This window comes from Cervus canadensis, chromosome 22 (genome assembly GCF_019320065.1).
Source record: "Cervus canadensis isolate Bull #8, Minnesota chromosome 22, ASM1932006v1, whole genome shotgun sequence".
NCBI lineage: Eukaryota > Metazoa > Chordata > Mammalia > Artiodactyla > Cervidae > Cervus > Cervus canadensis.
The window spans coordinates 2,260,697-2,284,322 of NC_057407.1; the positions used below are offsets into that span (position 1 = coordinate 2,260,697).

The 23,626-nt window shown below is 61.5% G+C and overlaps 1 protein-coding gene across 3 annotated transcripts; it reads left to right on the top strand.

The window, feature by feature from the left end:
- Positions 1-2,580: 2,580 nt before the first annotated feature.
- On the top strand, positions 2,581-16,498 carry HDAC11 (histone deacetylase 11). Of its 3 annotated transcripts, none has more exons than XM_043442735.1 (10): positions 2,581-2,746; positions 3,685-3,833; positions 6,388-6,488; positions 10,539-10,655; positions 12,066-12,108; positions 12,329-12,405; positions 13,299-13,361; positions 13,579-13,675; positions 14,547-14,725; positions 14,932-16,498. In XM_043442735.1, coding segments are annotated over exons 1-10 (1,044 nt in total). In that variant the 5' UTR covers positions 2,581-2,744; the 3' UTR covers positions 15,148-16,498. The 3 variants fall into 3 exon arrangements, with proteins under 3 accessions (XP_043298670.1, XP_043298669.1, XP_043298671.1); XM_043442734.1 differs by lacking the exon at positions 2,581-2,746 and adding an exon at positions 2,753-3,082; XM_043442736.1 differs by lacking the exon at positions 2,581-2,746 and adding an exon at positions 2,754-2,872.
- Positions 16,499-23,626: the final 7,128 nt, after the last annotated feature.

Consider the following 23,626-nt stretch of genomic DNA (forward strand, 5'->3'; position numbering starts at 1 on the left):
ACACGTCCATGTCTGCATCTCCTCCCTCCCTCCCGCCTCTCTTCTTTCAAGATCTATATTCCAGCAACGACCCCTTCTGGGGCAGAGGCACCAGGGTGAAGAAGACGCTCCATTCCAGGGAGGGTCAGGAGTCCCTGGGGGCACTCTGTAGGGCTTGCCACCTTCCTCCCGGGACAATCCACAAAACCGGTCCTGGGAGAACCAAAGAATTGGCCAGGGTTAGTGGGCCGCGGGCGGGGCGTGAGTGTGTTTGTATCCACTTCGCACCTGCGCCCACCTGGGTGCTTGTGTGTGTCTGGGTGTGATGTGGCGAGTGTGCACCTATGGCTGTGGAGTGTGTGTCCCTCCACGCGTGCAGCTGCAGGACATCCCGAGAGCATGTGTGCTGTTTGTTGCTGGCCCCCTGGGGCCCTCGAGTGACAGGCCAGCCAGCTGTGGGCTAATGAGATGCCGTGGCTGTGGAGTGACTTCCCTCAGGGCCCGTCCTCCCTGGTGGAGCCAACTGCTGCTAGGAGTCCAGAGACGGGAGCGATGATTTCCTTCCACCCAGGGTGTCCAAACATCCCCACTGCTCTCCAGAGGCCCTGCCAACCTGACAAAACCTCTTAGGTCTTGCCTGTGGGGGTGTCTTGGTGGACAGAGTAGGGATTCTGTAAAAAGAGGCCCCCAAACACTCAGCACAAATAACTTAATTTCTCCAGCAAGTGGTAGTGTGGGAAGGTGGTCCAGGCTAGCGTGGACGTTCAACAGTGTTCCCGAGCCCCAGGGCTCCCCTTGCTCGTCAGCCACACAGGACACAACCTGAAAACCCTCTTGCCCGCTCTTTTGGCCTCAGGTCCCAATCCAGTCTGCCCCAGATCTTTGTTCTCTCACCAAGAGGCTCTGCCACATGACTTTCCAAACCACAGAGCAAGCTCCCTGAGATGAAGCTCGCCTCTCTCAAAGACACAGGACCACGGTGTGCACTTTTCTCCTTGTTATTATTAAATATTAACTGTTTCTCTTTGTGGCTATAGGTTATCTGTCCTCATCCCCAGCCTTGGGCAAAGTACTTTATTCTGTGCCCCCAGTTTCCTCATCTGTTAAAACAGGGATAACCATGGTTCGACTCCTAGGTTTGCTGTATGGATCAAATCCTAGGTTTGCCTCTAGGATCAAATGAGCATAAAGCTTTTAGAATTGAGCCTAACATATGCTCTGTGATATTTTAATAATATTCAGCACAATTATCTCTTTGGATTCTCTCCATCTCTCCATGGGATGGAAGGGTAAGCATCACTTCATCTTGAGACAAAGAAATGAAGGACCAGTTGCCCAAGGCCACAGCGCCAGCAGGCTAGTGGCTGAGTCTGGACTTAACCCAGATCTGAACCTCAGCGACCTCATGATAAACTTGGGGTGATGATGGAGCCCCCTGGTAGTATCAGGTTGTGAGAGTCCAGTGAAAGTGAAAAGGGTTAGTTGCTTAGTCGTGTCCGACTCTTTGCGACCCCTTGGACTGTAGCCTGTCAGACTCCTCTGTCCATGGGATTCTCCAGGCAAGAATACTGGAGTGGGTAGCCTTTCCCTTCTCCAGGGAATCTTCCCGACCCAGGGATCAAACCCAAGTCTCCTGAGTTGGAGGCGGTCTGTTCACCATCTAAGCCACTAGGGGAGCTCTGAGAGTTCAGTGCTATCATGCAATCAGGTGACAGGAACGAGGATACCTTTCAAACGTCTGTGCCCTTCCCCTTCATGGGGACCCCCAACCTACAGGCCCATCACACCTACGCTCTCACACAGCCAGCAGGAATCCCAGCCGCCCTGTGCCTGGCAGCCCTGGGGTCAGCTGCTTCTGTGTGCTGGGTGGGGCAACTGGGCCGACAGAGAAGCCCATTGTCTCTATCCTCTGGGGCTCTATTGTTGGGGCCTCCTCCCAGGGCGCAGCCCCAAGACACTCAGCTGTTGCCCAGCTAGTTCTGGCTTCCGGAGGTGGAGGAGGTGTGGATGTGCAGATAAACAACTGTACCCTGAAGAGTGGATCACCAGTCTGGTTCTACTGATAAGGACACGGAGGCTCAGAGAGGCTGAAGGACTGTGTGCGGAGCGCTTGTCTCAAGTCAGAGCTGCCGGACGAGGCTGGGCAGTGGGCGTGGGGGATCTCGAGGCAGAGAGGTCATGCATCGCATTAGGTCGGAAATGTCAAGGCCAGAACATCAGGGCCCGACCTCACCTCGCTAGTGGAGACAGAGACCCTAGAGCGCAGACGCTCGCCCAGCTGGGGTCGCGGTCACACAGCCACTCCGCCTCCGAGTCCGCCCGGAAGCCGGGCGTCCCTAGCTCCCAGGATCTCCCGGCCTTGGGACCGCGAAGACAGGCCGGGAGGCCGGGGGCGGGGTATAACGTGACCCCGCCCCCAAGGGCGGGGCGATTGCTGCCGTTCCAGTTCTGCGACGAGCGGCCCTCCCCCTAAGGGGCGCGGCTTCCGAGCAGGGAGAGATCTCACTGGATGTTTTCCTGAGGAAGGCGGGACTTGGAGCTTGAAGGGCGTTGGGGGCGTGGCCTCCGTCCGCGCCGCCGGAGAGCTCGGCGCGGGACTCCGACCCTCTGTGACGCAGGCCCGAGTGGGGGCGGGGCGGGGCCGAGCCTTCTGAGCTCCGCCCCCAGCGGAGGCGGCCGAGGCCGGGGGCGTGTCCTGGGCGGGGCCGCGCTCCGCCCCGCCCGGTCGCGGAGCGGTGGCGGCGCAGGGAGGGCCCGGCCCCGGGATGTGAGTGCGGCGGGGGCGGGGGCGCGGGCTGGGGCGCCGGCCAGGCCGCGGGGGTTCCCAGGGGTCCCCGCGGGCGGACGCACCGGTGTGCGGGCGGCCGGGCGAGCCCGCCAGGTGCGGGCCCAGGTACGGCGGGCGCTCGGGCCGCTTGGCCCGGGTCAGCGCCCCGCGTGCCGTGGCCAGCCCAGCGCCACTCATCTGCGGCGCACGGGGCGATGGCCGGGCGGGGGCCCGCGACATGCGCGGCTTGGCGTCTGTCCTCGGGGCCCCCCCAGCAGAGCGGAGGCCCCCGCGGTGGCAAGCCGGCTCTCTGTGCCCTGTGCGGCGGCTGCGGAGGTGTGATGGGGGTCAGCTGGCGCGGAGGGCCCGAGGTGACCCCATCCCTGGCTCCGGGTTGGGCCGCAGCCTGCGTGAGCCCTGAGCTGCTGCTTCTGGGAACTGTCCCCCTCGATCGTCAGGGATAGGGCGCTTTCTGTGCTCCGTTGTTGAGTGCGTTATCTCAGTCCTCCCGACAGACAGCCGCACGTTTTTGCGGCCGAGGAAAGCCAGGCCTAAGGCCACACAGCTGTTGGTTGTAATTGTTGTCATGTGGAGGTGAGGTGCTGAAGGCTTACAGCCAGACACACCTGGTCCACATCGGCTGCTCCACAGACCCGGGTGACCTTGGGGTGCCCCTGGTCCCCTCTCTGAGCCTCTGGTGGGATGGTGGTGCCTACACCACCCGGGGCTGCTGCCAGGATTGGGCCCAATGGTTCAGGGAGCTCAGTAAGGAGCCACTATTTTAGTGTTGTTGCTGTGGCCCTTGTTCTGCCGCGGAGGGAGCTAGTGATGCTGGGTCAGGGCTGTGTGCTCGGTCCGAGCCTGCTGGCGCCAAGGCGCAGCTGCTCCCACACTGAGGCTGTTCCTGTCTGTGCGTGTCTGTCCCCGTGCCCACGAAGGCCACACCCAACCCAGCTGTACCAGCATGTGCCGGACTCACGCTGGCCCATCGTGTACTCGCCGCGTTACAACATAACCTTCCTGGGCCTGGAGAAGCTGCACCCCTTTGACGCAGGAAAATGGGGCAAAGTGATCAGCTTCCTGAAAGGTATGGAAGGCCCCACCGGGACCTGCATCTGCCCCCTGCAGCCCCCCTGCCGCCGCCACCACCCCCTGCTGCCTTTCCCTCGCGCAAGCTTCAGACCCTCCCCGCTCCAGTCCCAACCCTCAGACTGCCTTCCACCCGAGCTGTCACGAGGATCTTTCCAACACAGACCTCTGAGCTCGACCTGGCCCCATAGCACCCCTTCACTGGCTCCGGTTCCCTGGGGACCTAAGCTCTGTCTCTGCCCCTGGAGACCCAGTAGCAGGGGAGCTGGTTGCCATGGAGCCAGGGAAGCTGACGTTTGGAGGGATGCACTGTCCATACCCCACAAAGTCCGAGAATCCTGGAGCTGGACCACCTTTACTCCAACCCCACTGATGAAAAATCTAGGAAACTGGGCCCAGAAAGGTCTGAACCTCAGAGCTCTGGCCTCATCCCATTTATGGCTCGTCCCCTGAGTTAGGGTGATGCTGTGGGGAGTGCACTGTTTCAACCGTGGTTTCTAATCCAGGGATGAAAATTCAACCATCACAGTAGACTGGTGGAAAAAAAAAAAAAAGATATTCCAGTTTCCTATATTGGGGGTTCTTTAACTGAGGGAAGTAGGAAGTGTTACGTGAAGTGTTACCTGGCATAGGATGAAGCATTGCATATCTGCATCACACAATGCCTTTGATTACACCCTGGGGGATGTTTTATTCTGGGGCTAGCCCACCTTTAACACCTAAGCCCATCTCCCTCTTTAATAAATCTAGAGCGAGCCTCCGGCCCTGCACCTTGCAGACAGGAGTCACATTGGAGATTACTGACACTGTTGCCTTTGCAGTTTTTGCTTTTGTTTGTTTTTAGTTTTGGTTACCTTCTGTATTTGGCAGGCGATACTGATTTTCCACCTGCAATAGCGACCAAAGTGCTTATTCAAAGAAAAAGATTATGTAGAAAAGAGGACAAGTGTGCAGCCCTGGGAAGAGCTCTGGTGGGGGGGCGGAGCCAGCCGGCCTCCCCCTGACTGTTCTCTCCTGGGGGTGGAAGCTCGCAGCTGTAACCGTGCACCTCCAGGGAGTTCCCTCGCCTCCCTGAATGAGGTCCTTCCCTCTCTGCTTCCAGCGGGCCTGAGGCGCTCCACAGATCGCCCCTTCCTGGGCTCGCGCGTCACCCTGCGTTGCAACTGAAGGGTGCCTTGTCCCCACCACTCTGAGCTGACCATCTTCCCGACTTCGCTTCTGTCTCTGATGAGGATGTGGGTAGAGAGGAGGCAGGGCCACGTGGCAAAGGGCCTTGGGTGCTGCCAGGAACAGGGCTGGTCCTTTGGGGGAAGGCAGTAGGGAGCCATGAAATGTTCCGGGCAGGGGGATACTTGCTCTCCATGGAGTTCTTTGTGGGAAATGTATGGAACCAGGTGGTGTCTAGGGTCTTCCCAGGTGGCTCCGTGGTAAAGAATCTGCCTGCCAGTGCTGGAGACACGGGTTCGATCCCTGATCTGGAAAGATCCCCTGGAGGGGAAAATAGCAACCCACTCCAGTATTCTTGCCTGGGAAGTCCCGTGGACAGAGGAGCCTGGCGGGCCACAGTCCGTGGGGTCGCAGAGTCGGACATGACTTAGTGACTGAACAACAATAGCAAGCTAGTTTCTAGCAGGGTCGGTTTCTGAGAGAGACACATTAGCACAGGTCCCGTAGATTCTGACCTCGTCCTTCAGTTTCCCTAGGACCAGAGCATCACGGATCCGTTCTCACAGTGCCCTAGACAGAGCACTTCCTCCCCTCTGTCTCATTTCTTCTGTTGCAAAAAGGAGGGAATTTTGTGTGGTGTGTGTGTGTGGGGTGACGACACAGCGTGGTGTTTCCCAAACACCAGTCGTTGGGAAACCACTCTTGGGACCTTGCCAGCAACTCATACCACCTGTTCCATTATTTACGTCAGAGGTTTTTATCGACCTAGCCTTCATTTTTAAAAACTTAAATAAGCCTGTTTTAAAAGGGAACATTATGTCATCTCAATGGAAAAAGCCAGTTTCACTTGCCGTAAATACAAGGTCACGGTAAAAAAAATAAATGCATTGAAAGTAGCAGTGTATTCCAGCTCAGGCAGCTTACTGTTGTGACAGACGGTGAAAGTGATCGCTGCTTGTGAGGGGGTTACAAAAAGGGGGAGGAGCAAGGATCAGGCAAGTGTTAAAAGAGAGGCCCCCGCGCACGACACCCCCCGTGACGTCACCCCAAGGTGGAGGAGACTCAGCCAGGAGAGTTTTTCTCACCTTGAGACGCAGCATCGATGACCCCCGTGCCTCCTGCCTCTGCAAGTTGCCCAGCCATGCCTGAGCTTGCCTCCTGGCTCTCAGTGGCCTGGGGCACAGGAGGATCGTTGGGCCCAACGTCCTATGCCCTGGCCCGAGGGCCTGGCGGCTCTCCACACCGGCCTGAGAGGTGGCCTGTTCCGAGACCACCCACAAGCCAGCAGGGGCCGCCTTCTCCTGGGGCCCCGTCTGAGCCCGCGGGAGGGGCTGGGGCTGGATGGAGGCCGGCAGGATTGCATGGTGCCCGCTTTGTGGTTTCAGAGGAGAAGCTGCTGTCAGACGGCACGCTGGTGGAGGCGCGGGAGGCCTCAGACGAGGACCTGCTGGTGGTGCACACGAGGCGCTATCTCAACGAGCTGAAGGTGCGGGGCCTGGGGGCTGCCGGCGGGGGCGGGGGGCCACAGTCTCCAGGGGCTCCACTCCTGCCCCTGCGCGGGGGTGGGGGGGGGGCGCGTGTGCGTCTGCGGTCCCCACCGGGAGCCGGGGGCCCTAGGAGGGCGGGCACCAGGGATGCGCGTGGCTGCTCCTGGGGGTGGTGAGCCCCCACCCCTGGGAGTATGAGAGCACGGATGGCCCCTTGATGGGGATCGAACCTGCGCCGGGGTCCGGGGCTTCTGCCTCAGTGACTCGCCATCTGGGTTCTGTGGACAGGCCTCCAGGACCCCTGCTGGGGTGATGGGTGGGGGACCCCAGCTCCTTGTCCCCCTCCAACCACATCTGTTCCACCTTGGCCTATATTGGGCTGAAGTTGAAGATTCTGTTTCGAGGGCTTCTCCTGCTAGAGACTTGTTGGAAACTTGGGCTGAAAGCTAGTTTTTGCGCCCCAGGGCCCAGCTGGGAACATGCACCAGTGGTCAGGTGGGTGGTGGGTGGTATTGGGGTGAACCTGAGCGCCAGCCCCGCCCAGGCGGTGGCTGCCACCCAGCTCCTCCGTGGGCCTGGCTTTCAAAGAGAAATCCAGATCAGTGGGTGACGGCTCCTGATTTCTTAATGTAGCGACTCATGGGAAGGTGTGTGAGTCTGGCCTGCAGGCTGCCTGGGACGACCTCTTTCTAGAGGAGCCACATGGTGCTTCTGAGGGCGGAGGCGTTGTTGGGCCCCTTTGTCGGGGCGGAAGGAAGGCAGGGCTGGGGGCGGTGTCAGAACACAGTGGGGCAAGGATGCCCCGGGTTCTCTGCCCCCGGGAGCGTGGGACCCTGACATGTACCTCTGGGCTCCCAGCAGCACTCATCTTAGAGCCAGGGTGGACACCTGAGGTCACCAGGCCCCGCCCCCCCAGGTGGACAAGCCTGCAAAGAGGCCACACCTGCTCACGGCCACCCAGGAGGTCCCGCAGGCCCTGGGGGACCCCAGACAGGCCACTGGGCTCCTGGTCACGCCTGCACACCAGCCCGAGGTGTGAGAATTCTAGATGGAGCCGTGGCAGCGTGCGCTCCTGAAAGATTACCAGGAAGATGGTGAAACCTGGCCCCAGGAGAGCGAGCTGTGCGAGGCTCTGGCAGGAAGCCCAGCACTTGGCTGCCCTGGTTTCCCGGGGCCGGGACGTGCGTGGTCACAGTCCACAGCCCAGGGGTGGGGCCAGGAGGACATGCCAGCCAGAGTCCAGAGGGTGAGGGTAGGGCCAGGGAGAGGCCAGGACATAGAGGGGCCGGGCTGGAGCCAGCGCCCGGAGAAAGCTGGGCGGAGGCTGGGCTCCAGCGCTTCTGTTTGGAGGTCGTTTCAGGGAACCATGTACAGCTGACCGATACCTGACCTTGGGCCCCCCAGCATCCTGAAGGCAGCTTTCTATGTGCTACGTGATAATAGGAACAAGTATTCACAGGTAGAGCCTCAAGTAGAAAACTGACGTCAAGGGCAGGAGGAGAATTCAGATGTGCCAACGTAACTAAGAGGCCACAGGTGAGCTGCATATCTGGAGCTCCCTAGTGGCCAGAGCAAGAGGAGAAGCATGATGATTTCCATATGACCTACGGAGGTGAAGAAGTATTCAGTCATGTAACACATCTATATGGAATTCTGACTGTGTGCTGGGTGCCAAAAAAAAAAAGAATAAGCAAGTTTCCCTGCTGCCATGGATTTGCATTTCCTGGTGGAAGACTGAAAATAAAGAAGTAACAGTACAAAAGCATTTCAGAGCACCAAGTGCGGCAGAGGGAAAAGAAGGAGGGTCACTCTGCAGAGGTATGCTTGTGGAGTCTGAGTAATCAAGGAGGGCCTCACAGAGGAGGCGAGGTGTGAGCTGAGACCAAAGAGTGGTGAGTAGGTGATACTTGTGGCGTTTCAGAGGAAGACGGTTGTAGAGACTCAGGTCTGGAAGGGGAGGGGGGCTCAGCCTCCCATAGGGGAGAGTGGGGGAGTGGGCTGGGCTGGAATCTGGGGGAGAGCATTCTGAGCGAGCAGGAGGAGCAGGGGCAAAGGCCCTGAGGCAGAAGTGTCCCAGCAGCAGTGACACCCCTGGGTTGGAGGGAATGGAAGGGAGATGGTAGGAGGTGGGGTCAGAAAGTGATGAGGGTCAGGACCACTGAGGGCCTGTGGTCACTGCAACTTTGCTCTGAGGGAGGTGGGAGCCCAGGAGTGTTTCAAGCAGGGGGACGTGAGCTGATCTAGGTTTCCAAAGCTTTCTCGGCAGCTGTGATGGGAATAGATGATACCTGGCTATCAGGACGAAATCAGGAGCCCAAGAGGAAGCGGGTGGTTGCCGTGATCCTGGTGGGAGAGCCTGGATGCTCGGACAAGGCTGGAAGCAGCCGTGGCCAGGGGCGGACATGGCAGGACCTGGGGTTTGTTGTGAAGTTGGAACAATAGGACTTTTTTGTGCTCAGATTGGGTGTGGGGTCTGGAAGCCAAGGATGTCCCAGAAACCGTGGCCGGAGCCCCAGGGAGTCTGGGTGCAACTTGGGCCTCTTTGCCGCCCCCACGGTGCCCTGAGTCTGTGAGGGCAGAGACACAGACCCCCGTGCACAGATCACCTCCGGGGGTCCCCAGGAAATGGGACCCCCAGGGTTACAGGAGAGCATCTCCACTTCTGCAAAATAAACAAACAAACCAAAAAACGGAATTGGGATTTGGGTAGTGATTATGAATCTGTAGATGAATTAGGAGAGAACCACCATCTCACAAGGTTAGGTCTCCCAGCCCACGGACACAGATGTCTTTCCCCTTATTCAGATCTTCTTTAAGTTCTTTCAGCAGCATTTTGTAGTTTCCACTGTACAAGTCTTATACCTGTGTGGTTAATTTATTCTTTTTGATGTCATTGTAAATGAAATTGCTTTCTTAATTTCCCTTTGGGGGCGGTGGCTTCATCGTCTTTCCTTCTCTGTCCCTTGCTGGCTTGCTGGGAGTGGGAGGGAGGCAGTGGTCAATGTTTTCCTTCAGGGGCTGGTCGCTCCCTTCCAGGGAACAGTCTTCCCTGCTTCCCACATGCTGGGCTGCTGCTGGGCTGGGGTTGGTGTGACAGGTCGAGCCCCTGCCTTCCCATTTCTGGGTCTGCCTCCCCCACACACGTGCACACATATGCCCCTGCTCACTCACACGTGCATACACGTGAACATGTGCATATGCGCTTGCACACACACATGTCTTGCAGCTGTCCAACCAGACCGTGTTCTCCCTCCCCCAGCAAAGCTGTCACATTGCAGGTCAGCACCTCCCCACCAGGCTGCTGTGTGTCCGTGAGGACAGATCAGCTGCATCTCTGGGCCTGGCACCTCCCCAGGCTCTTGGGAAATATCCACCAGGTGCCAGGGCCCCTGCAGGGCTCTGCCTAGCGTTGGTGGAGAGCAGGGTCTGGATCACGGGTGTTCCCAGCCAGGCAGGAGAGGTCCAGGACCGGAGTGCATGGACACTTGTCCAGGGCCCAGGAGGTCGTAGGGAGGCTGTATCCTGACCTGGGTGCCCCAGGCCCTCCTGCCTTGGCAGCAGGGGACGGACGAGAGCATGCGGCCCCATTTGAAGGGATGGCTGACTCCTGGCGGATGAAGGGGCGTGCTGCGCTGGGGGAGTCGTCCAGTCCCGACTCTGTCAATGACTCGGTGTGACCTTGTGAAGAGGCATCCTCCTTCCTTACCCCCTCTCCCTGCCCCCGCGGGGCCTTGCGGGCCAGGTGGGTTCTGGTTAGGCTTGGCGGTGACTGGTCATCCCCTGCAGTTCTCATTCTGGACACAAGAGGGCAGCCGAGGGCCTTGGACCATGAGGCCTTTGCGCTGACTTGACTTTGAGAACACGGTGTTGTGAGCATCTCTGTGCTGAGCCTGAAGTTCAGCCATGGTGTGTGTGTGTGTGGGGGGGTGGCGTTTCTCACCTGAGGAGCCGCACTTGCCCACAGCCCCCCAGGCACCCGAAGCTGGTCCAGAGGGAATCGCTGCCCGTGGGCCCGAGGGAGGCCCAGCAGCCTGTGTCTCTCCCCACAGTGGTCCTTTGCCGTGGCCACCATCACAGAGATCCCGCCGGTCATCTTCCTGCCCAACTTCCTGGTGCAGAGGAAGGTGCTCAAGCCCCTGCGGACCCAGACGGGAGGAACCATAATGGTAGGTGGGGGTGGGGGGCAGGGGCTGGGCGGGAGCCCCCAGCCCCGGCTCCTTCCCTCCCTGGGCCTTTGCCCACCTGGGGTCTTCCCTCCAGAATGCTGAGTAGTTGAGCAAAATCGTAATGTTCTTCAAGGCAGCAGCAGGAACTCTTTCTTCCAAAGCTTCTCCCATAGAAATCACCGCTCCTCCCCCAAGACCCCCTGTTAGCGTTACCGTGTTTGCTGGTGTGTAAGAGCTGTCCTTAACCAGCCACAACCCCCACCCAGAGTGTGTCCTAAAACTGTGGCTCTGAGCTTCTCACGTTTCAGATGAAACAAACCCCTGTGACCTCAGCGGTGTATGGCGTCCCCCCATCAGGGGGTGGCCGTCACCAATGCTCCAGGCAAAACTGGGCTTCACATCATGTGTCAGCTCAGTTCAGTCACTCAGTCGTGTCCGACTCTCTGTGACCCCATGAACTTCAGCATGCCAGGCCTCCCTGTCCATCACCAACTCCCGGAGTTTACTCCAACTCATGTCCATTGAGTCAGCAATGCCATCCAACCATCGCATCCTCTGTCGTCCCCTTCTCCTCCCGCCCTCAATCTTTCCCAGCATCAGGGTCTTTTCCAGTGAGTCAGCTCTTCGCATCAGGTGGCCAAAGTATCAGAGTTTCAGCTTCAGCATCAGTTCTTCCAATGAAAATTAGCCACAGACAGTGAGGAAAAGAAGCGGAAATGATTGAAATGTACAGTGATCTAACCCAGACCTGGATCAACACTGGCTGACCCTTCTTAGCTTTGCAAATTTGTGCACTTTTAAAGTTTATTAGAATATTCCTGCTCATCCCAGAATGATGAGTTCTTACAAGATTTCAGGACTAAAGCAACAGTATTTCTATGAGCAAAATTTTGTCTGTTTTCCCGTTGAAAGCTACATGAGAATCCTTGCCAGCTCGTGCAGAAGCCTGAGAGCGGAACTTCGGTTCCCTCCAGTTCCCCCCCACAGTTACACAGGAGTTTACACCTTGCAGGTGGTTCAGTGTAAAGAATCCGCCTGCCAATGCAGGAGCCACAGGAGATGAGGGTTCGATCCCTGGGTTGGGAAGATCCCCTGGAGGAGGGAATAGCAACCCACTCCAGTATTCTTGCCTGGGAAGTCCTATGGACAGAGGAGCCTGGTGGGCTACAGTCCACAGGGTCACAGAGTCGGACACGACTGAGCATGCATACACTGCACTGCACGCCTCATCAGTCAGCCAGTCGGGGGTTTGCCGGGTGGGGGCGGGGTGGTGCCCCCTGTACCCCACCTCACAGGGCATCCCCACCTGGGAGCTGGCTGCAAAACGGCGTTCATGGGGCAGTGAGTCAGCGAATGAGCGGGTGAAGGGATTGGGCGCCTGCCTGCCTCACACTGTGCTTGTTCTCCGAGGCGGGGAAGCTGGCGGTGGACCGCGGCTGGGCCATCAACGTAGGTGAGTGCCCCGGGGCCGGGCCTGGGGCCTGGGGGTGGCTGCTTGGGTGCCGTGACGGCAGAGCTGGCCCCCGACCCAGGGACCCAGGGGTGGTGACCTGCCCCAGGGGGGTCCGTTTGCCTGGCCAGCCTGGAGGCCCAGAGCCGTCCCTGGGAGGACGGAGGGGGCACCCGGGGCGTGCCCTTGCCCGGCCCTGCCCACTCCATGACTGTCCTCGCAGGCGGCGGCTTCCACCACTGCTCCAGCGACCGGGGCGGGGGCTTCTGCGCCTACGCGGACATCACACTTGCCATCAAGGTGCGTCCGAGTGCACATGGCGGGCAGGGTGGGGGGCGATCGCCTCCAAGAGCCTCCCTGGAATCCCCCCCAGTCTGGTGTTCTCACCCCGCGTTGTCGCGGAGGGAGTCGAGGTCCCGAATGGGAGGGAGCTCGCCTGGGTCCCTCCGCTGGGCTGAGACTCAAATGTAGACGTGACACCTGCTCTTCTGTGTTGCCTGTGACGGTCCAGAGGCGACAGCCTTCTCCAGGGGCCGGGGACGCCGCTAGATTATTAATAGGAGACGGGGCTTTGCTCCAGGAGAGGGGGGCGGAGACAGGAATCATGATCTTGATGGTGGCGACAGCGGCCGGCCTTTGCTGAGGGCCCAGCCCTGTCTGTGGGCCTCACCCCTTCACCCTCAGGGAACGGGGCCGGAGGGGGTGAGGGCACAGCCCGAAGGGGCAGCGCTGGCCGTGACCTCTGCAGCTGTCAGAAGCCAACGCTCCGCCAGCACCCGCGTCTGGGCTCAGGCTGGGAGTCCGCGTGGTCCCTGAGGCTCCTGTCTGCACACAGCTTGGAAACGGATGGGGAGGAGGGGGCGGCAGACCCTGGCCGTTTGGAGAGGGAGATGCCAGGAGACCTGGCGGGAGGGGAGGGCAGGGGAAGGAAGGGCTTCCCTGAGGAGGCAGCTTTAGGGCCAGGCCCTGTAAGAAGGCAGAGATGGCAAGACGGAGCTCCGGGTGCAGCTGGGAGGGGTCCCCGCTGCAGACACACACAGGCTCCTCTGAGCCACACGGACCTCCTGGCGGCCTGGGGTCTCCCACAAGCACGGAGGCGCTCCCAGCCCACCCATCACCTCCCGGGGCCCCTGGGGGGCTGCGCCCTCTGGCCCTGGGGGGTCCTCACCTCTCCCCTCTCCTGCCCTGGCCAGTTCCTGTTTGACCGAGTGGAGGGCATCTCCAAAGCCACCATTGTGGACCTCGACGCCCATCAGGTGAGTGCCCGGCGGGGCTGGGGTCCCCCCTCCCCAGGCGGCCTCTGACACATGGCCCCACGTGGTGGGGTTCCCCGCCCCCAGGAACACCGCTGAGCCCCAGGCTGGGCCCCCCCGCCCTGCCCAGGCACAGGGGCGTTCCCTGGGGAGTGCTGGGGGGTCCTGGCCTGGCCCCAGGCACCTGCCTGCCATGAGCAGCTTCCGTGTGCCCCCCCAGGGCAATGGGCATGAGCGCGACTTCATGGGCGACAAGCGTGTGTACATCATGGACGTGTACAACCGCCACATCTACCCCGGGGACCGCTTCGCCAAGCGTGAGTGCCCCCCACCCCAGCGCACCCCCCTGGACCGGGCTGTCTGCGGGGCCTTTCCCGCATGCCAGGCCCTGCAGACATCACTTCACTTCTTGATCCTCAGTGTCCCAGGGAGGGGGAGGCCGTCCCCACTCTCAGGAGACTGAGACTAAAGGGGTCGCTTGACCCACCAAAGACCACGTAACCGCCCCCCACCCCAATAAACACACCGTGAATCCCGCTACTGGGGTGACCACCTGGAGAATAAAGTAGGATTTTCTCCTCGCTGGGCAGCTGTCCGGTCAAAAACAGGGAAGGACAAAAAAGAAACAGAAAAATATAGAAGTAGAAAATGCAAGATAAGATGGCAGAAATCAGTTCAAACATGAGTTGCTAAATAAATGCAAGTGGGTTAAACTCATCAATTAAAAGGCAGAGACTCTTCGATGAAGCTTTGAAGACAGGGGGACCTGCCCACCTTGTGGGGAGGGGACGTTTATGCAGGAAGTGCCTTTGGGTCTGCTGTGGGTGACTCAACCACTCTGTGGCCCCAGGGACCTGTTTCTGAACTGAATCTCAAGTGGACTGGATCCGGACCGGATTCGGACCTGAGGGCACGTGGGGTACCCGTGTCTCCGGGCGAGTGCTCATGGAGGCAGTGAGCTCAGGCACCCAGCCTGGGTCCCTGACTCCCCAGGGCAGTGTTTCATCCGTGACCCCTCCCCCGCCCACTGTCCTTTGGGCCCCTTGCAGCTCTCACGCTCTTTTACCTTAGTTCAGGGTGGATGAGCGGCTGAGCAGTGCTAGACTCAGGTGGGAGAGCAGGCAGTCCCCCCCCAACCCCGTTTCCCGTCTGCACTTTGGGGCATCGCTGTCTCCCCCTGCTCCCCAGAGGCCATCAGGCGGAAGGTGGAGCTGGACTGGGGCACGGAGGACGATGAGTACCTTCAGAAGGTGGAGAGGAACCTGGAGAAAGCGCTCCAGGAGCACCGCCCCGACGTGGTGGTGTACAACGCAGGCACGGACATCCTCGAGGGGGACCGCCTCGGGGGGCTGGCCATCAGTCCGCAGGTGCGTCCTGACCCTGGGGCGGGGGCGGGCTCCGCTCTGGGGACTCGGCAGCAACCGGGGAATGTGGCGGCGCGGGCGTTCCTCCTGAGGCCAGAGGGGCTGGGCAGCAGCAGCAGCGTGGAGCGGGGTTCGACCCGCAGCAGGACCTCCACCGCCCTGAGGCTCCGGGCCTGCCTGAGCCCGCCTTCCTTGTCTCCCCACCCCAGGGTATTGTGAAGCGGGATGAGCTGGTGTTCCGAATGGTCCGTGGCCGCCAGCTGCCCATCCTCATGGTGACCTCGGGCGGCTACCAGAAGCGCACGGCCCGCATCATTGCTGACTCCATCCTTAACCTGTACAGCCTGGGGCTCATCGGGCCCGAGTCCGCCAGTGTCTCGGCTCAGAACTCAGACTCGCCTCTGCTGCCCCCCGAGGTGCCCTGACCACGCCGCCCTCTCGGGGGCTGCCCGCCTGCTGCCCGTCCGCCCACCCACCGGCCCCCCAGCACGTCTCCTCCTCCAGCCGAGGGGCAGGGGGCGCCTCGCGCAGCTCCGCTCACCCCCCGCCCCCCGGGTGTCGGGGGCTCCGGGCCCCTCTGTGAACGGGGCAGAAGGCAGGGCCTGAGTCCCGGCAGGACCCACAGGGGCACGGCCTGACCAGACCCTGCAGAGGTGGCGGTTCTCCCAGGAGGGAGGAGGCAGGTGAGGCTCTGGGTGCAGGGGGTGCCCCCCATGGTGGGGTGCTCTAGTTTTCAACACAGACTGAGGAGGCTTGCAGGACCTCCCTCCCGCCTCTTCTCCGCCCTCTCCCCCTCCCGCCAGGGGTGGGACGTCCAAGAGGGGCTGAGCCGGTCTCGCAGGCATCAGGGAGGAGCCCGGGTCCTGGATGTGGGGTCGCGGGGGAGGGCGTGCAGGCTCAGGTGGGCTTTCCCATCTGGCTTCTCCATCAATAAAGGAAGGGCTGGACCCGCTGTCCCTGCGCCCCTCCCCGCTCGTGGAGAGGGGGAGCCTGTTCCACCAACATCTTGCTTGTCCAGAGGGAAGGGCAGGCTCGGGGTGGGGGGCAGGGGACGAGCTCTGGGCTCAAGGACAGGACAGGCCTGAGCTCTGGAGGCCGGAGGAAAGCGAGGCCCAGCCCAGGAGACCGTGGAGGGGCAGGTGGCCCAGCGGGGTCCTGCAGGCCCCGAGGCCCAGGTGGGGACGCGGTGCTGGTGACTCCAGGCTGGGGTTGCTGGGGGCGAGCGGAGGGTCTCCATCCTGGCCTGCAGTGGGTAGGGGTTGGTGCTGGGGTGGGGCCCAGGTAGGGCTACAGCCTCCACCAGCCTCCCCAAAAATGCCAGGCCTGCCCTGCGCCTGGGGTCCCAGGTGGGCCCTGACCTTGTCCCCGGCTCTACTCTGAAGGGGATGCTCAGGACCCCCCGGGAAGCCGAGGGTGGGCGAGGCATCCAGCGCTCCATGGCCTGGGTGTGTTCTCAGTGATCAGAGTGGGGGGAGGGAAGGTGGGCTGTCCCTGATCAAGCCCCTCTGGGACTCTGCTCCTCGCCACTTGGGGTGCCCTGAATTCTCCCTCCTCCTCCCTCACACTCCCTCTGCTGTGGCGGCAGAGGGCGGGTCCCGGGATGACCGAGTGTCACAAACACTTGGACGCCCCACTGCCCCACCCCGCCCCCCGGGCCCTGCACCTGACATCCCTTCTCCTCCGACACGGGCCTGCGACCCCGGGGGGCAGGCGGCGACGGGCTTGTGTCCACGGAGCCTCTGTTCCAGAGAACCATAAAGGCCCTTCCCGATGCAACCCGGCTGCCGTGTGTTCTTCAGAGGAGGAGTCCGTCCCTCCTAAGATCAGAGGAAATAAAGGCTGAAAGTTCACACAGCAGGGGGCCCGGGGCAGCGGCCTGGCAAATGCTAGCGTTTTATTCTGTCCTCAGGGTCCTCTGGAGAAGGAAGGTTGCTGTGCCCACTCTACAGAGGCGGCAACTGAGGCCCAGCGAGTTTGCCCCAGGCTGCGCATCTAGTGGGTGGTGGAGCCAGGCTTGACCCCAGCCCTGCCAGATCCCACAGCATGTTCTCAGCTGCCTCTGATTTAGCAGGGGTGAGCGGGGCTGCTCTCCAGACAGAGGGATTTCAGGGGCGGGGGAGGGTGAGGATGGGAAGGTGCCAGGCAAGGAGCGTATGTGGGGATGAGCTGAGCGGGGGCAGAGGGGTTGGGGCAGGTGGGGAGCAGGACCTTGTCCTCAGCCTGGCAGAGCGGCCAGGGCGCCCCCAGCATCAGGGGCACAGCCTGGGCGGGCAGTGGGTGGCCCCTGGAGGGTCAGTGCCGGGGCAAGGACAAGAGGTGGAGACCTCGGGGTGGTGGGTGGGTCCCGGGGTGGCCTGTGCTGGGTGTGAGGCGGATGCAGGCTGGCAAGGCCGTCATCTCTGTTTACAGGTGTAGATGCGGAGGCGTGCGGTTGGGGGTCGGGGGGTTGCTTGCTCAGAGCGCAGACTGGGAGCTGCAGGGGCAGGAATCCCACCAGGGCCTTGGCTCCGGAATCTGCAACTCTTTCCTCCTCTGTGAGATGGGCCTCGAAGGACGCGGTACTCACCCGGAGGGTGGGCCCAGGACTAAACACCTGGGGGATGTTCCGGACCATCCGTGACCACGGTGGTGACTCTGCTGCGGGGCAGGGAGGAGAGTCCGGGCTGGTTCCCGTGAGGTGTTTGGGGTCCATTCTTAGGATGTGTGCTCTTTGCAAATGATCCCCCAAGTTACGAAACCCCAAGCGGAACGTACCAAGCCCTGGCCAACCGGATGGGCCAGAATGGGGCCAGGCTGGGAGGTCTGAGGTCAAACGCGTGCTCGGAGGAGAACCTGGGGTCCTGGCAAGCTTGGAAAAGCTCCTGCAAAAAGGAGCCCACGTGGGCGAGCGTGATGCCCGGTGTTGGTGGGAATTTCTGCAGCACGCGGCTCCAGAGCGTCCTGAAGATCTGACCTAAGAGGACCCCCCGCCCCTACCACGCCCCATGCTGGGGAGTGGGCAGGCCCCCGGGCCCCACGCCCACCACGTAGGGAGCCCCCCGGGGCCTTCAGAGCCTCCGTCCTCAGCCCTCCTGGTGGCTTGTGTCCTGAACTTGCGAGGCTGGGCGGGCTGTCCAGGGTGACGCTGGAGCCAGCTCAGAGCCAAGCCCCACGTAGCTGCTGCGTGATCGCGTGCCCCGGTCATCCCCGAGACCTCAGCGCCAAGCCCGGCTGGAGGCCCACGAGTCCTGGGAGATCCTTGAGAGAGAGTTCAGAGCCCCCATCTCGGCTAGGGGCTGGTGCGGGCTCTCAGGCAGCACTGCCCGCCCAGGGCACCACGCCTGAGGCTGGAGGGGGCAGAGGCAGGAAGGGACGTGCCCAGCTGCCACCTGGGGTGTAAACACAGGTGGGGGCACTGGTAGGGCCCCTCAGCTTCGCAGGACTCCCGGGCAGAACGGAAGGAGACATGATGCCTCCCCGGCTCCTCCAGGGCCGCCTGCCCTCGAGCTGGTTTCATTTAGCCCAGCCAGCCCCGGCTGGGGACGCCCCGCCCCGAGCCCAGGGCCACCGCGGGGAGGCTGGGTGCCATCTTGGGAGCGGTGCCTTCCCGGGACCGTCAGCCAGGCTGCAGGGGGGCAGTGGTTAAGCCGTGAGCGCCCGCCCCTCACTGGCCAGCCCCCGAGTCCCAGCCCTCCGCCCCTGGCTGGCTAGGCGCTCTTACCTCTCTGCCTCAGTGTACCCATCTGCAAAGTGGGAATGATACTCCGCATGGGGGGGGGGGTTGTCACGAAAACTCAAACAGCCAGTATTTGTCGAGCGCTTATAGCGTTATCGAGCCTAGAGCAGACACTCCGTACTACTTACCCATCAGCAGCTGCGTCACTGCCTTACGGACGAGGGGGTCGAGACTCAGAGTGGTCAAGTGACTGGCCCAAGGTCACACGGGCAGTGGAAAAGCCAGGGAACGGACCCGAGGCCGCCTGACTCTGGAATGAGCCCCCCCCACCCCCCAACCAGACCGTCTGGCAAAGGCTCGGAATGACCAGGGTGCAGGAGGGGCAGAGCTGTTCTTTGTGGAGGGCCCGCTGGGACACCAGCTCAGGGCTGGTGGTTAATCTGGAAACTGACGCCCCGGGGGCACTGTTAAGGAGCCTGGTGGCCAGCTGGGGACCAGAGCCCAGCCTCCTGGCTTCCGCCCACTGCAGCTTTCCGATGGGGAGCCGGAGAGTCCTGAGCGTCCCCCCGGCCACCCCCCTGGGCATTTCTCTCCGCACACCTGTCACCACCAGGGTCCAGGCACGCTGTCAGGGCACGAGGGAGCCCTGAGCTCTGCCGGCAGGGGCACGGTCTCTGGAGGAAGGACGTGGGCTTTGTGGCCGGCCAGCCTCTGTCTGAACCTGCTTCACCGCTGGCCTCGGAGGGACCCTGGGCAGATGCGTCCCCGCCCACAGGCTGGCCCTCCCTCTGCAGAGGCCCATGTGAGGGGACGGAAGTGGCCTGGCCTACGCACTCCGGTCACTTGAGGGCAGACTTAGGGTCCAGCGGGAGAGTGTGGGCTGCCCTCCTGGCCTGCTCCCCAGCCTCTTGCTGCACAGACGGGAAATGGACACCTAGAGAGATGGGGCCTCGCTGCACGCGGGAGCTGACTCATCGGGAGGTGGTGGACACGGTGGTTGGAGCTGGACTTTTTTGCCAGCTCTGCAGCCTTGAGTAAGGCCATCACCATGCTGAGCCCCGATCTCCTCCCCCAGAAGATGCCCTGGTGTCAGCACGTTCTCAGTTAACATTGGCATCCTTCAGGAGGGCACCGGGCGGGATGTTCTCGGGGCCGGGGCATCCGAGATCGTCTCATGGCCTCCGTGCAGCTTCTGGGTTTACGACGCGGGGCGTGCACAGGCGTGTGTTCACTGGCTTCATTCTCAGCACAGCTGTGTCCACGGAGGAGGACACGGGTGCAGAGACGGTGGGTCTCCGGACACGCCCCTGCCCCCCCAGAGCCTGCACCCTGTGTGCTGAAGTGCCCACCCTTGGGTGCCCCATGCCCATGACCTCCCCTCCCAGGTGGGGTGCTAGCGAGGGGGCCTCGGGCATCCAGCTCCGTGGCTCAAGGACGTCCCACCCCTTTCTGAGATTCCCGTTGGGTGCCCTGGCCTTGGAGCTCTGGGGAGGGCTCACACATGAGGGTGCTCCTGAGGGGCCAGGAGGAGGGGTCGGTGGCCCGACCAGAGACCCCTTCCCTGCTGGGACCCCCGAGGCGGGCGCTCACAGCCCGCCGGTCGTCGCGGTAACCGATACCCGGGCGGCCAGACGGAGTTATGGTGTGCGGCTGGGAGGCTATTTTGTCTAATACGCCGAGAGGCCTTTGGAAATTCCTGGAGCCCATCTGGTCCTAGTTACTCCACAATATTGCTGTCTCTTCAGCTCGCAGACAAGGGAACACTTTTATTTCTCCTCTTGGAGCTCAGGAATGTGCCGAAAACACAGGCCGGCGGACGCCCATCTGGTTCCCGAGGTCTTCAGTCACGTGAGGACCCGCCGTCGTTTCAAAGGCTGTGGCTCCTTCCCCGGGAATCCTGCGATGCTGCGGGGGGTGAGGCCTGGGACGGGGTGCCGGCTGTGTGATGTGTTCCCAGACCCCAGGCTCTCATCCGCGCAGCTGAGACGGGCGCGCCTGGTGGTGGGGCTGGGGGGCACGCTAGCCTGGCACGTGGTGGGCATCTAGCAGTGCCGGCTTCCCCAAGAGCTCCTCGAACCTGAGACAGTTCACTGACCAATCCAAGCGCCGGTAGCCTCTGTCCAGTGAAGCTTCAACTCTGACGGATAAGTCATTCTTGACAGCCCGGCCTGCCCACAGCCAATCCCAGAACCAGAAGGCAAGCAAATAGAGAGGGTCCCCGCCTAACCCATCCCTCTGGAGTCCAGGCCAGACCACTCCTGCTCTCTTGCCTGGGCTGGAGCCTGACTCTTGATTCCCAGAGAGCTGGTCCCTGGGGGTCCCTTGGGGCTCCCGCTGCTGCCGCACCTGGAGCCTGGTGAGGCTGTTCAGTGCCCCCGCTCACACACCCCTGCCTGGCCCGGCTCCCTCTTGGCTGCGGCCCCCGACGAGTGTTTAGAGCGGCTGGCACCCTCCTCCCCTTCCTAGAGGAGCTCCCACCCCTCCAGCCCGGGCTGTAACAGTCACGGTCCCCTGCCCGCCCCCCGGCCTAGCCCCCGCTGTCCCGAGACTACAGCGTGATCCAAGGTCAGATCCTCCTGGAGGGTGCACCTCTCCACCCCTCAACTTGGACGTGCTTCATGAACCGTGAGCTCAGTGCCTTGTGTGTCTCCCCGGGGACGCTTTCCCAGCCAGTGGGTGACGCTCTGAGTGCCTCCCTCTTGCTGCACCGAAGGCAGGAACATATTTTGAGCTGCGGCATCTGTCAGTCTGGGTCCCTGAAAGCCCCAGGTGAGCAGAGCCCCCTGGGCAGACAGGGGTGGATGTTCAGAGTGAGGAAGAAATAAATCACTGCTGAGGTTCTACATGGCGCGTTGCGTGGCACGACCTTGCCCATCCTGACACCCATCCCCTGCCTCTGACCACAGAGAAGGTTCAGTGATGCAGTGTGACTCAGGCTGGACCAGAGTCCTTACCTAGACTTTTATATCTGGGGGCAGGAGGGGAAGGGAATTTGTCTCACAAGTCACAGAGCAGCCTGATTTCAACCACAGGGATAAAGCCTGTCTAAGGTCCCAGAGAATGACATGGAGGGAGAAAAGGATGAAACATGATGGAGACACGAGGAAGCCTGGTGGCGTCGAGATGGGTCGTCATGGGCAGCTGTGCAAGTTGCGCACTGCACAGCTCTGATGTGTGCTGTTCACGGGGGCATCAGGGTAGATGTATTTGCCAGGATACTTTTCCAGCAGGTGGCGGTAAAGCATCTCAAGGAAGTGGAGCCTTGCTGCACTCGGCACAAAACTTCATCCAGGCTGGCAGCCTTGCAGTGTCAGATCCCCGAGTTCCGTCCTAGAGCCCCCAGAGCGTCCAGAGCTCAAGGAGGTCTCGATGGCGCTTGTTCCCGCCATGAATTCCCCTTGTTGTTAAGCCCTGCTCACAGCAGAGTCATCCATGGTCCGTTCACTGGCAAGAGGCATCAAGCTTGTCAGCCGCTTTCCAAGCAGAGCCTGGGTGCTTCTAGAAGTGACTCAGCTATGACAGGAGAGGAGACAGAACAACCGCTAAAGGCAAACACAAGAGGAGCAACAGCCAAGCAGCAGTTTGGGGCCGTTTGTGTAGACGCGAGTAGCCCTCGCTCCCTCCATCGACACCAGGTGCTCTGTTGTGCTGTAGCCTGGACTCAACCGGCTGGCCTGGTCGTTTTTCTGTAGGGTCACAGAGGAGACATTGTGTGGGCTTCACTTCCTCTTGAACGGGTAAGTATAACTGTGTTGTTGCTTAAAAAGGACAGACCAAAATTATCCGCAGAGGGTGTGTGTGTGTGTGGCTTGAGCTAGGTAAACAATGTATCATTGTAAAAGGATGCTGTTGGCCGAAGTCCAGCCCCCCAGCTGTCCCCAGCACAGGAGGGGGATGCCCCCTGGCCAGGGCCCTAACCCCACTCTGCCCGGCTCATGAGGACTCCCTCCTAGGACTCGAAATGCGGGGAGTTTCAGGGAAAGGTTTGGGAGAGACAGTGGGTCTTCCCTGATGGCTCAGCGGGTGAAGAATCCATCTGCCATGCAGGAGACACAGGAGATATGGGTTCCATCACGGGGTCGGGAAGATCCCTGGAGGAGGAAATGGCAACCCACTCCATCTGGCTGAAAAATGCCATGAACGGAGAAGCCTGGCGGGTTACCATCCAACAGTTCGCAGAGTCGGACATGACTGAGCGACTGAGAACGCAAGCTTGTAGGCTGACGTCGGACCGTCAGGGCGCCCGGGGGGCAGTCTTGGCATTGCCTTTCCTGGCGAGATGACTCCAGACAAGCCCCTGCCCCTGCCCATTCTGTGCTGCGGCGGCCAGGAGTGGGAAAGCTGACACCCACCTGCGGGGTCCTCAGGAGTGTCCGGTGGGTGTGCGAGGGGCCCAGCATGTGGGGTTGCTCAGCACACCGCGGGGCCCAGGGCCCCTGACGTGGGTCCCCGCGTGCCCGTGGCAAGTTGCTTCACCTCTGGGAGCCTGGGTTTCCTGGTCCTTCAACTGGTGGCTTCCCAGGGTGCAAGGAACAACCAGGCCTTTCTGCTTCCCTGCCAGGCAGCAAGGGGGTGGGGATGAGGGAGTCTGCATCCCCTGCATCAGCCCCAGAACAGGGCCTGCAGGCAGGCAGTGGGTCCTCCGGAAGCACCGCGTTTGTGTTCTGGTCTGCGCCCCCGGGCTGCAGGAGATGGGCTGGGAGCGGTCTTTGCCAGGCCAGCCTAGAGACCCCCTCCCCACCCCACATCTGGGAGGGGGCCCCCTGGCCCCCCTGAATCCTGAGAAAGTGCCCCGTCCCCCACCCCCAGCCAGGCCCTCCCCAGGGCTCCCCGGCAGGCTGCTTGGCACCTCTGGTGCAGGGAGAGGGAGCCCTGGGCCCCGCCAGCAGCCCCGGGCCAACACCACAATTGTTTTTCCACCTGGAGCTTCCAAGGGGCGGCTGGCAGCCAAGCCGGGGGGCTCGGGTGAGCCGCCAGCGGGCGCGGGAGGAGCTGAGCTTCAGTTGCTCCGTCCACGGAGAGAAGTGGATGGTGCAGGTTGGCACCCACTGTCGCTTGACCCAGGGTGCCTGACCGAACCGCCCTCGGCTCTCCGTTTCATCCATGAAATGGGGACATCTCAGCCTGGCTGGGGGGGGCCCAAGCAAAGGCCTTAGAACAGCGCCTGGCCCTGGACGAAGGCTCCAGAAATGTGTTGCGTGATCCTTACGGATCATTCCTGCGGGTTGCTGTCCTGATGCTGATGCCGC